Source organism: Phallusia mammillata, chromosome 3, assembly GCF_965637545.1.
Source record: "Phallusia mammillata chromosome 3, kaPhaMamm4.hap1.1, whole genome shotgun sequence".
NCBI classification, from domain to species: Eukaryota; Metazoa; Chordata; class Ascidiacea; order Phlebobranchia; family Ascidiidae; genus Phallusia; species Phallusia mammillata.
The window spans coordinates 19,723,640-19,740,586 of record NC_137254.1 but is presented as its reverse complement, the minus strand read 5'-3'; the positions used below and the strand labels follow the sequence as shown (position 1 = coordinate 19,740,586).

Below are 16,947 nucleotides of genomic sequence, written 5' to 3'. Positions count from 1 at the left end.
AACAGAACAATGCGAGCTCTCGAAAGACCATTGTACCCATTGTTGAATAAGTTGCTATGGATACATTAAGCTTAACCGAGTCAGACACATACTTACCGATGGCAGTGCGTTTATTTGTCGTGCCTGTTACAGCTCAATAACTAAAATAGTTCAGCGTGTCGGTAAAATGTCAACAGTTCGAAGACATTACAACCAAATCAAAAAGAAATAGTTTGTTAACTATTATTTCATGAGGCCAGATGAAAGTACAACCAGTCAGCGCACAATATGACCTTAACCCAAGTTTTGCTCCGCGTTATGTTCAGAATCGTAGTTTTCACAACCTGATTTTTCAAATAGAGGTAAAGGGGTATAAGTTTATGAACGTTTATCACCTGCACTTTTCCACACGAGGAATTATAAAAACTCCAGGGGAAGAATTCAAATTATATTTTTGCGATGTAAAAAAGTATATGGCTTCTGATAACTGGGCAAGTCGATGTAAGGACATACGTTAAATGATGTTTGTTTATTTTGGAGTTGTCTATCATCTTCGTGGTAAATCGGTGTGGATCGAAAATGTTTTTTGAATGTTAAGTGAGGAATATGTGTTAAAAAGGGGCTTTACCGGTAGTCAAAACTATGATTTGGCGCGTAATCGAATACCGAAGAAACAAAGTTTGAACAAAACTAAGTACCGAATATCTTTAATGGATGTTTTGACACAATTTAAGGGTATTTGTACTTTTTGGTACTTCTACGAGTCTGTTGAGAATAAACATATTATTTAAAGGCATCCTTGTTTAGTATGTCACAAACGGCTGTCAACGCCCCGGCTTTCACGGGTGCTATGTTGCCTAAAATAGAGCACCCATTGTCGCGGTTGGACAAACCCGAAACTATGTCGGTAAGGGGAGTTAGCAGGGCAAGTAATCGGTTCAATGAAGAACGAAAACTCGGCACAGGATCCAGATTACAGACCATGAGCCCGCTTCGGAAAGACCTTGACCCCAAAATGCCTATTACCTCAATACCTGAAGGAATACAAGTGGTACAATCTGTGGATCCTTCTAAACCGACGTTGCCTGTGTTTGGTAAGGTGTAGATTTTAGAATTAGATTGTATTGGTTCACCACTTAGCTATATCTTGCGTACAGTCATATAATTGTACCACATCAATAAATATACGACGTCTTTTTAGAACAGAACCAAAAATACTCCAAAACCGGTAAGGTTTAGCATGGTGCATAAGTAGAAACGCAATGGATAATAAACACAGTGTAGTTTAATTTAAATTAGTTGGTTTTGAGCGAAATGTGCTTACTATAAATCTCTAAAAATGTTGCTGTGACACGTGACAGCAGAAAAAAACTGTGCGGTAAGTGAAATACAAAGTGCGAGCACATCTTGGTGCATGAATTGTTCAAAAGATTAATACGATTATGTATTTTAGCGACCCCTGGTTTGTTGGTCGTAAGTAGTTATTGTACTACAGGTAGTCGTAGAACGAGCAATATTAACACCATGCATAGTATTACATGATGTTCAACCAAATCATACATCAGGTGTGCTACCAGATAAATTTGTGTTTACGCCCACACTTTAAAAGTAAATTAATTCACAAATTTAACACAAAAACTAATTTAGCCCTATTTGCATGGTACATTAGTTGAATTTTCGTACTAGATTACCTTTGCCGCCGTACTTTAGAGTTGTAAACGGGCCTGAAACTGGAGCCCGAAACCCAGTCCGAACCCGAAAGTACAAGCCCGAAACCCAGCCCGAACCAGAATCGTTTTGGAGAAGTCCATTTAAAGTCTGATTGAAAGGCCTATAGCTTGAGGAAAAACCAAGACAACAAACACAATAGACGATTGGTCTTGGACAGTGGTTCTCAACTAGTGGTCCATGGACTACTCGTGGTCCATGATGACTTTTTGGGTGGTCCACAGGACGTTAATTATATTTTGTGTTAAATTAAAAATAAGCTAGTTGCATACTGAATATTTATCACATAAAAGCTTATCCAAGTTGTTGGCCATTTGTTGTTATCTGTTATCTCAGTGGTCGGCAACCGCCGGTCCGCGGCCCGGTACCGGTCCGCAATGAGTTCGTTACAGGGCCGTATAATTTTTCAGGTTAAATGCTATAAAACATTTTGCCCATGTATCCCGGGGTTGATTACTAATTTAAGCGTTTTTATAGCTATATATTTGTAGTTTTTTGTAGACCGGTCCGGGATAAAATTTTAGTTTCAAAACCGGTCCGCAATGCAAAAAAGGTTGCCGACCCCTGTGTTATCTGAAATTATGTATTGAAAGATTTTATTTCAAGCCAACAGACTTGTTGTGGATGCTTCTTTATCCTTTTTTAACAATGGACTGGACCACCATACTTTTTTAATTGGGCTGGTGGTCCATGGCCTGAAACGAGTTGAGAAGCTTGGTCTTGTAAAAGGCGTTTTAGGGCAGTTTGACATTAGGCCAGGTCCAGCAACTGCCTACTTAGTACTGACACAAATAATGCTAACATAGAGCGCAGAGTCAGGCCCGAGTCAAGCCCGTTTTTTTGAGAAAATCTGAACCCGTACTCGGCCCGAAAAGCCCGGCCCGACTTACAACTCTGCGGCGTAGCAACTGGCGGAAGTCGAAGGGACCATATATAGGTCATCTCAACCACCCGTGATCACAAGTAAATTTAAACTGGCGATAAAGGAATAAAAAAAAACAGTCACACATAACTGGTTGATTGAATAATTGCATTTAGTTAGTGCGCAAAAGACGATATTGATGTACGCTAAAAGTATCTTTAGGGATGTAATGTTTTCTCTAGAACTTAGATAAACAATAAAAAAAACTTTGTTAAAAAGAAGTCTGCCATTGTTGTATGGCACAAAACAAATCAATGTTGATGTTTTTGTTTCGTTTATACCCTTACAGGGTAATATTTGGATTTGTTATGATAGGTTATGTTTAATTTTATTGTTGTGGCATCCACCTTTTTCCGAAAATTTTTTCGGAACTTGTGTCACTGGGCCTGGTAATATAATTAATTCGTTTTAATTTGTAGTTTAGATTCGACGTAAGCGAATAGCAACTTACTTTTAAATGATCTAACACTAACACAAGCATTCCGGGGAAAAACCCGCTAAGGCACACCATGTTTTCCCACGTTTGTATTCATGTAACGCACATTTTAGGAAGACCGGCTGTTCTTAGTCGTGCGGAGTCAAGAGGAAGTAATGTTTCAATTTCCTCCCTTTCGAGACCCGGAACACAAATGAGAATAGAAGTCGATGAAGTGAGAAAAAAATGTAACACATTATCTCGAATTTTTCAGTCTAATGCGGGAAAAAACAAACCGTACGACAAAAATTCATTTCACTGTTTTTTTTGGCAGCTGGAAATGACTTTAAGAAATAAAATAAAAGCTGGAGGTTACTTCACCGTGCGACAAGCTTTTAAAAACAACGACCCAGAAGGCAAAGGCAACGTGACACGGGAGGCGTTGATGCATATTATCTCTTCGTTTCTTTCAAGACTTATCTCATCGAAACAATACCATTTATTGTTGAAGAGGTACTGCCGCAATGGTATTTTTTGTTCCCAATGCACAGAAAAGAATTTGCGAATCGTTGGCAAAAGTTGTGGTCGCCTAATCATAACATACTTTTATAAAAATTGTCAGTGAGGGAATTGCTAGTAAGGTAAAAATTAATAAAAAACTTTTTCATGATGTAAAATGCAGATTACATTTGGAAAATCAAAGCATCATTAAGTTCGACGAATTTTACGCCCAGTTTCGGGAAAACGTTTCTTCGGAGTATCCAAGGTGGTTGGATCCAGTGGCAAGAATTCCAGCTGAACGAGGAAGCATGTCTGCTACACAGGTTAAAAAAAGTTTATTGTTTATTCAAGGATATGTAAGTATATTTTTGCTCCAATGGTGGAGGGTTGCTATAGGCCAGGAGAAGATTCGAACAAAATGATGACTGGTGTTAAAATTTACGTAATGTTTGAGTGTGCTAGGACACGTACATTTGGAACGAATGTCAATTTCGTAGTTACACTAAAAAAACTACACTTTGTTGTTAGAAATAGGACTTGTTGTGTCATATTTCGGATGCGTTACTTAAATGCACATGCAAACCTACTAAAAAAAACTTTTACTAAACGGTGATATACAAAGGCAATAAATTCAGCCTTCATTATCCAAATTTGCCATGGCTCTTGACTCTGACATAGAAAAGTGAAAAATATTAAAAACAAAGGTTTTTTTCAGGTTCATATGCAACTAAAAGAAAGAACAAAGCAGCGTTTTCTTGATCTTGCGGATCTAGTTCCTCAAATGAATCCTGGAGGATCAGGAAGAGTCATGGCTCCTGAGTTTAGAAATGTGCTCAATAAACTCGGATTTTTTATGGATGACGCAGAATTTGAAAAGCTGTGGAAAAGGTGCATTTGATTGATTTTGAATTATTATTCTTTTGCCTGTTCAGACATTTCTTTTAACCGACAATTATGAATGTACGTATTAAAGGTATGATGAAGCTAACCTTGGTGTGGTAAAAGCTGAAAAGTTGCTGAAAAAGTTGGGCATTGAGTTTCGTGAATCAAAAACTCCTGCTACACACAATCCGTCAGCTTTTGAAAAAATGGAACCTGCTGTTTCTCCAACTGGTTTGTCTCAATTATCTAGTTTATCATAAACACTGCAGATACGGTTTTGTATACATACATACAGTGGTGGGATTCAATTTTTTGTCAGCTGGTTCGCTGATCTCATAAAACTAGCGATGTACCGAATATTCGGTTTGCCGAATTTATTCCGTCGAATCGGCCATTTTTACAGAGATTCGATTTCGGTCGAATAATTTGTTGTGATTCAGCCTAAACCGAATCTTTTATGAACACAAATATAAACCGTAAAACGTATCTTTTCTGCTCAATGAGGTGTCACACCATTCCTTAAACTACGCCATAATTAAAATCACGACAACTGTTATGATTTTTATGTATTATCGTTTTAACCACCTTGGACAAAAAGTCAGAAATTCATTGGCAGGCTGGCAACCATGACTGAGGCAACCTTAAACCCCAACACAACTATCGTGTTGTGTAGCTCCACTGTTTGCCTGGTAGAAAAACTTGTGTTTTCATGTCAAACGCGTAGCTTACGCCTTCGCGTGACGTCATAAAAGATTCGGTTGAATCGGCCAAATTTATTCGGCAAAACTGCCGAATATTCGGTTTCGGCCGAACCCAAATTTAGCCGATTCGGTATATCTCTACATAAAACCAGTGGTGGGATTCAAATGTGTTGTCATGGTAACCGGTTCGCTGATCTCATAAAATTTCGTGAGACGCTTCTATAGAACCGGTGCGAACCGGCTGAATCCCACCACTGCATCAATACCAATAAATGGTCAATATAACTATTTATGATAGCTGTACTTTGTTTGGGTGCCTCGCCGAACTCGCCAATATTTTTGTGTCAGTTAGCCTAATAGGTTGAAGCGTTTGTGTAATACAGGCCAAAAATGTAAGCGGGCCCAAAATTTCCTTGTTTTGAAAAAGGTCGCATTAAGTCCAAAAGGTAGTTTTTCAAGGTGATAATAGGACAATGTTATTTCCAAGTGTGAAGTAGGCCCAAATCAAGGCCGATTTATTAAAACTTAACTTCGAACGCAATACTGGACTGTTAAATTAAATGTCGAAATTAGTAAAATGTCAAAATTCTGACATTAGTAAGTAATCATTAACCAACTCGTACAAATTATAAAAACAAATCTTTATTTTGAACGCAGTGTCCGATACACGTTCAATGAAACCAAGTGAAATGCGAAGACGAACGTCGATCGATATTGAAAAGTGGATTAAAGTAAGATTTAGAAAGGGATTTCAAGACATGAAAGCAGAGTTTAAAAAGTGCGATCCAAAAGGAACCAATAAGGTAAGTTTGCTATACGTTTAAAACAGCAATTAGCCTACTTTCAGTTTTGATCGCTATGACAGAAGTCATCACCAACGGCAGCAAAGTAACTATAAAAGCGTTCCGTGGAATCAGTTCTAACGTTGAATAAATCTACAGGTTTCAAGAGATGCGTTCCGACGTGTTCTTTCCCAGTTTGACTTGTACCTACGCGAAGATTCGTCACTGAACATGTTTCTTGCACGATGCGGTTTGCCTGAACATGGAGATATTTGTTATGTAAACTTTCTTAACAAATTTCAAGACAGAAGCGAAACTGGAATTGTTCACAATATTTTGTCAAATCCAAACCACAGGTTTTACTTTCGTAATAAAACCATTGTAGATGTTCTAAAATTCAATGCAACCAGTAAGATTGACAATCGCTGCCATATTTTATATCAACAAGAATTTTCCCGTTTCTATTTTTGGTGAACATACATGTTAATGCAGTTAAATTAATATTTTCAAGGTTTAACAAACAACCTCGTGCAACCAGTCCCAAGTCTACTGTAACTGCGGTAGAAGCTAAACTGATGGGTCTATTTCAATCCGATTTCCTTGCTTTGCTTGGAATCTTCCACAAGCTGGACAAACATCATCAAGACATTTTATCACAACAAGAATTTAGAGCCGCAATTGAAAGCAGGTACATTCCAAAGTACTAATTCTATTTTGCAGTATTACTAAATTAAATATAACTTTTTTGTTTTTTACTATTTTATTTTGTATGCTTTTACATCTGTTCTCTTTTAATTTACCTTCGTTGTTTGCAGTTTTTAGAGACTGACGATGCCTGAATAGGTGAAATATATATCTCGAATATACCAACCCAGTGTCTACTGATTTTGAGTCAGAAGCATTTGCTTCTTAATTAATTAACTTATAAAGCGTTTTTTTTTTCATTTCCGTTCTGTTAGTTTTAAAATCTCTTGTGACCTGAAAATGTTGGCATTAACAAATAAAGTTTTGAGTAAATTTCGTTTATCACATACCATAGCTGCTCATACATAAAAATTCTCATTTATAAATCCAAACGTTTTTTTACGTTTGACCAGGTTTCAGTTAGAAATGAATGATGACGAGTTTGAGGTGTTTATGGAGCAAGTTCCATTAAACGAAGAAGGAGATGTGAAATATACCGAATTTATGGCACAATTTGACACAAAGTGAGATTTATTTACTTCTATTAAAATTTGAAACTACAAGTCACATTTTATTACAGACAAGGAGCTAAGAGTTTGTGGGATGGTAAATCGTTTGCTGGGGAAAACATACAATCAGACCACAAGGCGAAAGCCATCTTGGCAAAATCATCTTCCGAAAGGTAAGTACCACATCATGCGACGTTTTTGGGTTGTGCCTTTTTGTCAGTTTTTGTATTTCGTTTCGTTCGTGTGTTTAGGACCACAGATGAGCTGCACAACATATTACGTGAAATTGTACGCAATGACATGAACAAACTGGAAAGTGAATTTCGTGATATAGACGAATACAACAGTGGAAGACTTACGCAGGAAATGATGTATCAGCTTCTGTTGAAGTAAGGGTTTAGTGCAATGAAGTAAAAAAATACAAATACAAGTTTTATATCCCAAACAATTTATATAAGGATGAAAATCGATCCCCAAGTTACAAGAGGTGAAATTCGACGATTGTGGGAAACTTTCATCGTCAATAAAAACAGGACTTTAAATTTTCACCAATTTGTACGTCATTATGGATATTCTTTGAAGTAAGAAACAAAGTTTTTTAACGGCAACTGGCAACGTAATGGGAACTTTTACTTAAACTTGTTACAGATCAGCAGCATTTCCTAATGCCAAACTTGTTCCTCCCCAACGCGGTGACAACGACTTCATGATCAGATCACGCAAACTGAACTGTGCTTCCGACATGTTGGAAGACAGTTTGCGAGCAAAGGTGAGTTCACATGAGCTCATGGGCATACAAAACATCATGATATGACAGAAGGTCGCATACGTTGGCGCTACCTATATGTAGGTGTAGGTATGCGGCAGCATCTGTCGCAGAGTAATGTAGGTTATACGAACCATCAAAGACGGTCGTTTTCAGAGGACTGTAACGGGGGTGACAACAGAGATTGTCGAAACGTCTACACGATGTATTCTATATACACCACTACCTTGGCAGTAATGTTTATGATTAAACTACTTTTCAAGTCCGTGCATAGTGTTCCTAAATGTGGCAAAAGTTACAGAGAAAAAAAATAAACCTTATAGCACAGCAAAAAACCTCGGTTCGTCCCCGCTTCTCAGTATTTGCTTAACAATGGAAAACTAAATAGAATATAAAATGTTTAGGTTGACTATCTATGGGAAGATTTAAGGAGAGAATTTGTTGAAATGGATCCCTACCACACCGGATTTGTTTCCCGAGATGAATTCAGGGATGTTTTATTGGAACTGTGCGTCCATCTTACCAACCACGAAGCAGAAATGATTGCTACAAAGTTTGACTCGAACCTGGACGGAAGGTAATATGTGACCAGCAACAGCACAGAGTTAACAAACATTCCCACTTATGTTGAAAATACAGGGTGTCGTATGTGGAGTTTCTGCGACCATTTGCTCAACGTAGACAACTGTGGAAAGATGGGAACAACATGCAATCTATTCTAACCCACCCTGTGGCCGAATTTCCTGGGGGCGATGTATCTGACAAGCCAACCAAAGGCTTACAAGCTGTAACGTCCAAGCTAAAAAATCAGGTAGACTACCAAAACGCCACGCAAAAAGTTTTGTGGAATTTTACATGTTACCTGTTTTTAGTTGTCTGGCGACTGGAGAGTTTTACGAAGAGCTTTTAAAAAGATGGATACTTCATCGAACGGAATGCTAACTTTGCCTGAATTTCGCAGTGTTTTAAAACTTTGTAATGGTAGGTTATTTGAACGAGAATGGTTTAAGTTAATAAGAATGCGTTTAGTTTGTAAATCGTGATATTAATTTCAAATGACACTTTTTTCATTGTCTTATAGTGCTAAACACCAATCTTTTATTTTCAGTCATTTTAGACGAAGATGAAGTTTATCACGTTTTGTCGGAATACGACGACAATATGTCTGGAAAATTGGATTATCGACGATTTATGCAGGACAACATTTCCAAGTCCCACTCGAGAGCATGATAAAATACCTAACAACAAACAATGAAATGTGCTGAAAAACATTTGCCACAAAAGAAGGGTTTCCAAGATCCGAATGAAGTGGCCCATGTCCTGAAACGTTTCTGTAGATTTAATTTTTTTAGAAAACTTTATGTGGTTTATTTAAAGACAAACTATCTCTTTTAATTTGTGTTTTTTTAACAATATAACATACTGTGTTTGCCGTTTTGTGTTTGTACATAAAAAATTGATAAGTTTGTTGTTGTGGCGTAATGAAGAGTTACTTTTACATGCAAATAATAAACTAAGATGTGTGAAATTGTAGCACAATAATGAAACGTTTTAACTAAATTTATCACTTCACTTCGAACTTGCTGCACACGGGCCTACGCTATCGAACAATTATAACAAAATCAATAGAGTAGCCTCACTTTTTTCGCTGTTAACTCACTGTTAAACAAAAACAATAAAATTTGAAAAACTCTACATTCGAAAAAAGAACCAACATTTACAAATAAAAACAAAACCAATATTGTCCCACTCAACTACAACCATTTACATTACATTCGTTGTGCATAAAAAACGTTACTAACTCACATTTTAGCGCCAACAAACTGATGACGTTAGGTTCGCTTGGAACAACATGCTATCTGATATTGGAAAAATAAAGTAAATAAATTATTAACAAAGTACACTTTTTAAAAACGGAAGCAGCAATTAAATAGTTGCTTGCTGACAACCACTTGATCCTTAAACAGGTTTGCTCACTCATTTTCCAGAAGCAGCCGTGGTGACAGCGGCAGTTGTTGCAGCGAGATCAAGAAGTAGCTGTTCCTCTGCATTGCGCCACTGAGGTCTCAAATAAGCCTAGACGGTTCAACATAGGTTGTATAAAAACATTCTGTTCATTAACAAGTGCTTTACTAATTACAGCGTGTGTGTGACATGTTATGATGATGTGCTGCAACTCACTAACGGTTACGGAAAATGGTGCGAATTTACCCTGACAGAATCCACACGGTAACTTCAAGCACATTGTAACTTAAAAACTTTGCAAGCAAAATAAATGTGTTTTAGCACGACAGTAATGTTTCAAAACCGTGAATAGTATACCAATGTAAGTATTAAAAATGCAACATTGTCCAATATGCCATCATCATGATACCGTCTTTTCTAATTGTTTTAAAATACCTTTCCTATTAGTGTTGATGTTATTATTAGTGATCTACAACAAGCATACCTCAACATACACAATCGTAGCAATGATGGCCAAAAAAACTCCTAAAATCGCCAAATATAAATTCAATGGCCTTCCAGCGAAACGTGACGAAACCCTGTTTTGCAATCTTTCTAGAGATCGCCTTCCTCGCTCTTGAAACTTGCCTGCAGAATACAGCAAGGATATCGTTTACCGCTCGGCAAACGTAATCATGCAACTAAATTTATACAAAATACACGTACATTTTTGCAAGAATCGACATTCATTATAATGGCTGCATTTATTAAAGAGAAAACTAATCGACGTTTTATTTAAATAAGATCAAAGGTATTCAAAACGTAAAAAAAACTCACCCCATGCTCCTTCTTGCATTCTTCTAGTTAATGGAATCGCACTGTAGAACGAATGTCGCTTGCTGCTGCTACGACGCGTTTTTTTTGCAGCTTCTGCATCGACACTTTCAGTTTCATCAGCCGGACTGGAAGTAGTTGCAACTTCTTCTACTTTATTAGACGACATTTTCAGGGATGGTTAAACTACCGAGGTAGAGCAAAATACAGCACCTGTACAATCAACATAATTCATTTTTCTGTATTGCTATTTTAGGTTTAATACCAAAATCTAAAACAACAGTTAATTTTTATCTGCGAAGTTTATGGCGCGGTAGAGCTACTACCGCGAAAACTCACATTACATAAAGTTTGCTAAATACCGATGCAGTAGTATATATACATATCATTGGATATATATTTTTACACAACTCCATTAAAAATTTGGTTAACTGCAAAAACCAAAAAGTTCACTATAAGCTTTTAAAACGTTCATAAATCCCATAGTGGGAACCTAAAATCGATCACAGTTCTTTCACTGCGCTAAGTAACACTGTTTTGCCTTTGAAAAAATATGTTTTTCACATCAGCATAGGTTTGAAGTTTTTCTGCAGGCAACTGTAGTTAACGAACAAGTCACGGGGCCTGTTTCGTCTGCACATTTTCAAATAGTAATGTTTTTTGAAACGTTTGGAGGTAATTCTACGGAGTTGAATAATTGTGAGACGCCATTTGAGAACCTAAGCTACATATCATTAGTTTTCGTTCATAATGTGTAAGTTACCTAATTTATCCGTAACAATAATTGTGGTTGGGACGTCAGTGGTAAAAAAACACATTATTATTTTCTTGTGTCCATTTACAAGTGTGAAAGTTTTCTTAAAATTTATTTGCAAGGTACGCAAAAACTGCTTCTTCTCAATAAGTTATGAGTTTACTTGCACACTAAGCACTAGGAAACAAAACTTGATGTGGAACAAAAAAACATTTACATAACAAAAAACTCTTAAAGAAATAACTGCAAAAACGTACCTGCGGGTATGAAATCAACGCAGTTAAAGAGGAAAAACAGTTCTACCCTAAACTCATGCAAGCATTAAATCTAAAATGCAAATAGAACACCTCCGTTTCATTGTGGTGAAAACTCAATATGACATCATTACAAAACATACGTACCCCTATGACATAACAAATAAGCAGGCAAACTTTCATATGGGAGCGAAGTAGTTTAGCTCGAAGTTACTTTCGCAAATCGTTTGCACAAAAATGGGGTTAAAATGTCAACAAAACCCAAATATTATATTTTCTTAAACTGGCTGATATGTCCAGTGGTGGGATTCAAATTTTTTTGTCAGTCGGTTCCATCACAAGAAAAAGTCATATTTTTCAGCCGGTTCTGTTACAAAAAGTGAGTTAGATAGTAACTACTAATGCTAACCGGTTCGCTGATCTCATAAAATTTCATGAGACGGTTCTATAAAACCGGTGCGAACCGACTGAATCCCACCACTGGTTATGTCTAAATTTTACGGACATGTACTGTTCAATTAAAAAGAATGCACAAATTAAACGTACCTTAAATCTCATGTTCTGCTAGAATGTAGGTAAAAAAAACTACATTTCTAATGGAATACCGGTACGTAAGTTCGATCCCAACATGCTCTGTATGTTTCATTATATTTGTAACACTCAACACGGATTTGTTCATACGTTCAATGACAATTAAAATATCGGAGAAATGTTTTATTGGTCAAACGTTTAGGCAAATGCTCACGCCATCATCAGTGATATAAGACTATCTCTACATCCGTTGAGTGACACAAAAGATAAATGGAGCATGCGTTTGCAAAGACAAAAAATACGAGGTCAGCAATTATTATTATTATTATTATTATTTATTTTTTCCGGGGTTCGAACCCAGGACTCTCCCGGGGACGAATCCCGATCAGGGTTTTTTATTTCTGTATGTGGGTCAGGCGCGCCAGACCGTTCGGCCAAATCGCTTCTCGGCTCTTTAGAGCTAAGATCAAGTGGAGTCAGCAATTATTGCCATAGCAAACGCCTAAGGTCCGTAATTGCGCCACCTAACCTATCGGTAATTAGCAGGCCTGTCCTGTGAGTTTTTGTGTTGGTAGCATGATGGCAAAGTGTCACGAAAACACAGGACACAGCTGCAAAAAACCTTGCGTTTGAAAATACGCTAAAATATACTCAGAGAGGGAGAGCAACGGTAAAAAGGCAGCAGCTGTAGGCTACCTGATAAAGAGAGGGGCCTGAGAGGTCGGAATCTCGTTGGTAAAACGAGTGGCGCTAAAGGCAACGCGACTGGGTTTAACGACGTAGGTGGATTCCAGTCGTTGAGGTTGAGTTGATTTTCGCTTGGTGAAAGTTGATATTGAGGTAGGGAAACAATGACCACCGAAAAAGAAACCCTACCCAACACCATGGAATCTTAATTAGTTTGGCAGAAAAGTAACAGCACAAAACAAGACAATACATATACTTATATAGTCTTAGTTGTCAAGGCCTACCCAAGAATTAAAAAGTCAAATACTGAATCAGTTAATTTCCCATGATGTTGTTTCAAAAAGAAAAGTGCGCGCTGAGAAAAGCATAATTTGAAAAAAAAACACTGAAGAACAAACAAAATTAAAGTAGGCCTACACAAAAGGTTTTTTTTACGACTATGCATTGTTTTACTGATATAAATCAACATTAGCCTATAATTGGACACAGTGGCGGCTCGTGCCTAGAATATGTGGGGGTGCTGCTCCAAATTTTAGCCTTTATTGGACATATATAAGTTGGCAATATATAGAAAAGCTACATTTCTAGTTTTCTAGCCATTTTTTGTGTGGAAAAACAAGTAATACAAATCTTAATTAGCAACTCCATTGTGACGCAATAATGCACACTAGTGTCACAGCAGACGGTATCATTTGTGTATTTTGTTTACTTGCACAGCGACGGGCCAAATACAATAACATACAGTAATAAAGTAGCACAAAAACACACGTGACACAGACTCGAAACGAAGCGGTTGTAAATACGGTAAAACACAACAAAAATATTAAAAAAAGTAATAGTAAAAATAGTTATAAATGAGTCTAAAAAGGTCGAAGTATTTGAGTTTTAGATGACACTTCACAGATTATTGTCACACAAAAAACTAGCCATACAACTTTTTATTGGTATCATAACTGACAAATTTAACAACCACATTACATTTGTGTAATAACTTGTTCATTTAAACATATTTTCTTTGAATTTTTGTGTACAGACTATTAACTGTCTTTCAGTTTCTTAACTGCTATACTTGCTGCTTTGTTGCTGGCAAATACCTTATAATTCCTTTTTTTAAGTGCAAAACTCCTTCAAGCTTTAAAATTTACAACACTCACTTAAATACAAAGCATATTAATAAACCTTGTGCTTCCTTTTTACAACCAAAATGAATCATAAAGTTATAGTTTGGGCATGATAATTGATAGCTTCCTCCTTGATTCCAAGTGACAACTAAGAAGCTGTTTTTCTATTTAGTACTAGCACTGCAAGTCTTTTGGAAATAATGGTGTTCCTAAGAAAAGTCTGCATCCTTTTCAGTGTTAAAAAGAACTGTTTTGCCTTTGAAGGACTCATGGAAACAGCAAAAAAGGATTTTTCATACTAGTAATTTCACTTGTCACAACATCATCTAGATTATTTTCAAAGTAATCATGAACATCAGATCTACAGAAACATTTCAATTTCAGTAACTAGCTTTCTTTGTCAACAATAGGATGTGCTTGGTGGTCACTACTATCTTGTCTGTAGAATGTTCATTCTTAAGAAACACTTCCTGTGAAGCAATTTAGCAGCTACTGTTTAGACAAACAGTATACATGTCCATTAGATCAATACACATGATTGCACTTGGTTGCAAATACTGTCCACATGGTGTGTTAAGAAACCAAAACTTTAAATTGTCATAACTCTGGCATTTCAAAATTCCTGTTGCTTCTGCAATTGTTTGTTCTGCATTTGATATTGCCTGAATTTCAGTGAGGCATTTAACTTCACAGTCACAAATTTATTTTTTCTTTAGTAGCATTAAAAACTAAAACTTAGTATTTTTTGTTGTTGCTTATTCCTGCATGATATTGGAGTAGTAAATGTTTTATCCCATATTTTCTTTTTAATTCAGTTATTTTTTATAAAGGTTAATCGTGACTTTTCAAGGTGTTAGATGACCTTTTTCTTCAAGGTGTTAGATACACTAATTTAATTCAATGATAACTGCAAAAACTGAAACCCACTTCATCTTAAAAAGTCATGACTAACAGTCAAACAATAAATTTAAAGATGACAAAATAATTATTTAACTGTACTCACTGTCGAACTTAAAAAAATACAGTACACGGGTTTGGCTTTGGAGCTCACTGACGCGAAGCAGACAACACAACTAGCGCTACGTCACGGGAGGGGCTGCGCGAGCCACAGCCCCCTCTCGCCTATTTCGCCCGGCATGTAGCTTTTCCAAGTGCGCATGCGCACAACTGCAAACGTCACGAAACTGGAGCTGCAGCTCCGCCATAGATAACTTATTATTATTATTATTTTTTAAATATAACAAAAATTTTATTATTTTTATTTAAAAAAAAATGCCGATTAATGCCATAAAAATTATTCTTAGTATACACTGATTAAACATAAAAACTATATGTAAAGATTGTTTTGTTTAACAACTTGGAATAGGAATGTCAAGTAAAAATATAGGGGTGCTGCAGCTCCGCAGCCCCCTTGCACGAGCCGCCCCTGCTCTCACAGATAAGTTACTTTATTCAAAAAGTAAACGGTACATACAACGCGTTATGCTTCACAAACATAGGCAAAATCTCTCAGAAAGATTGGTATAGCTTCTGGCGAAGGGAGAGACTTTCCCAGTAAATTAAAGGTGTTGCACATATTTTCTCAAGCATGTAATGATTAAATTAAATTTTGGATTACATTTTTACAGAAAAAAACTAATACAATAAAAAAATTACCAAATATCACACTTAAAAACACGCTAACCACGCGTTTTCTCAAATACCGATACCATTGTAGCCTGCAAAAGTGCCACACCACCGCTAGATGGCGTAGCTTCCCACTTTTAATGCTGTTTTTGCCATTGCGCTTTCAGACTAGGGCAGGGGTCGCCAACCCGCGGCTCCGGAGCCGCATGGGGCTCTTTGATCCCTCTGAAGCGGCTCAGTTTTTGAATTTACCAAATGTTGTACATTTTAATAAAAATTATGTGACGATTATGCCGAACACGAAAATTGAAGTGCTGTAGCATGACTGAACTCGCTTGTTGTAGTCAAAGTCTATATAAAACACAAGTTATCCAACCTATTGTTACGCAATAAAGCCTATGTAGCCATTTTGTGTCCAAAATGATACTGTGGGTAGAGAAAAATAACACATAAATTGTCTGATTTTTTCAAACTGGAGAGCATAGACGCGAATTTGATTCTCCAAATTGAATGAAAATTTCGGGTTCTAACATTTCAACGCAATATTAAAAGCTAAATTGCTGTTTTTCATGTAAATTTGGCCGCTTAATTTTCATGTAAACTTTAAATATTTGCGTTCAGGGTGCATTATCACGCTCAAATGTTAGAACCCAAAAGTTTTATTCGATTTTACCTATCAAACTCGCGTTAAATCCCACCAGTTTGTAAAAATCAGACAATTTATGTGTTTTTCCCTATACCTGCTGTATTAATTTGGACACAAAATGGCGTCCATGCGGCTCTACGCGTAACAATAGGTTGGACTACTTGTGTTTTATATATACTTTGGTTGTAGTTACCTGCAACCCCTTCTACATACCATCAAACGTTAGGTCTGAAAGAGGCAAACTGGCGGCGCGCAGGTTAATACGCAATATGAGACAATTATACTGTTTTTGTTTGCAGTGTGTGTGCGCGCGTAACAATAGCTGTTTGTTAATTGTTACGTAACAAACGCGTTAACAAAGGAATACAAATCTGCAAAAACAGAATATGCAACGCTACGTAAAGTTGTTTTCTCTGCTGACGAGACTAGTATACCAGTTTGTCCATGCAATGAAACACTAGCTAACAACAGTCGAATGTCATAAGACTAAAAACGTTTTGCATTTTATTTTAAATTTTAAAACGACTTTGTGGCTCCCAGTGTTTTTTTTACTACGTGAAACTGGTCCGAGTGGCTCTTTGAGTAGTAAAGGTTGGCGACCCCTGGACTAGGGTATGTAAAGACTATGTTTAAATGTATTCGAATACATGTAGGCCTATACAATTATTACGATCTTTGACC

General features: G+C 36.8%; 2 protein-coding genes across 2 annotated transcripts; one reads left to right on the top strand and one right to left on the bottom strand.

Annotated features, from left to right (window-relative positions):
- Nucleotides 1–701: 701 nt before the first annotated feature.
- On the top strand, nucleotides 702–9,397 carry LOC145220040 (EF-hand calcium-binding domain-containing protein 6-like). The gene is made up of 18 exons (XM_080087325.1): nucleotides 702–1,073; nucleotides 3,179–3,279; nucleotides 3,379–3,557; nucleotides 3,727–3,868; nucleotides 4,261–4,433; nucleotides 4,519–4,658; nucleotides 5,786–5,931; nucleotides 6,070–6,266; nucleotides 6,422–6,598; nucleotides 7,008–7,118; nucleotides 7,175–7,276; nucleotides 7,355–7,492; nucleotides 7,562–7,684; nucleotides 7,752–7,872; nucleotides 8,274–8,446; nucleotides 8,509–8,680; nucleotides 8,742–8,850; nucleotides 8,978–9,397. The coding sequence occupies exons 1-18, from the start codon at nucleotides 788–790 to the stop codon at nucleotides 9,097–9,099; spliced, it is 2,712 nt and encodes a 903-aa protein (XP_079943451.1). The 5' UTR covers nucleotides 702–787; the 3' UTR covers nucleotides 9,100–9,397.
- A 449-nt stretch (nucleotides 9,398–9,846) lies between these two features.
- LOC145219794 (uncharacterized) lies at nucleotides 9,847–10,845 on the bottom strand. Its single transcript, XM_080087105.1, has 3 exons — nucleotides 10,651–10,845; nucleotides 10,319–10,461; nucleotides 9,847–9,945 (listed from the first exon to the last, which is right to left on the bottom strand). The coding sequence occupies exons 1-3, from the start codon at nucleotides 10,814–10,816 to the stop codon at nucleotides 9,847–9,849; spliced, it is 408 nt and encodes a 135-aa protein (XP_079943231.1). The 5' UTR covers nucleotides 10,817–10,845.
- Nucleotides 10,846–16,947: the final 6,102 nt, after the last annotated feature.

Coding starts and splice junctions, on each gene's coding strand:
- LOC145220040 (XM_080087325.1), top strand. CDS start 788: ATGTCACAAACGGCTGTCAACGCCCCGGCTTTCACGGGTGCTATGTTG. Junction 3,558..3,726: donor TACCATTTATTGTTGAAGAG/GTACTGCCGCAA, acceptor TGTAAAATGCAG/ATTACATTTGGAAAATCAAA. Junction 8,447..8,508: donor GACTCGAACCTGGACGGAAG/GTAATATGTGAC, acceptor TTGAAAATACAG/GGTGTCGTATGTGGAGTTTC.
- LOC145219794 (XM_080087105.1), bottom strand. CDS start 10,816: ATGTCGTCTAATAAAGTAGAAGAAGTTGCAACTACTTCCAGTCCGGCT. Junction 10,462..10,650: donor AATGCAAGAAGGAGCATGGG/GTGAGTTTTTTT, acceptor TGTATTCTGCAG/GCAAGTTTCAAGAGCGAGGA. Junction 9,946..10,318: donor CTACGATTGTGTATGTTGAG/GTATGCTTGTTG, acceptor TGAACCGTCTAG/GCTTATTTGAGACCTCAGTG.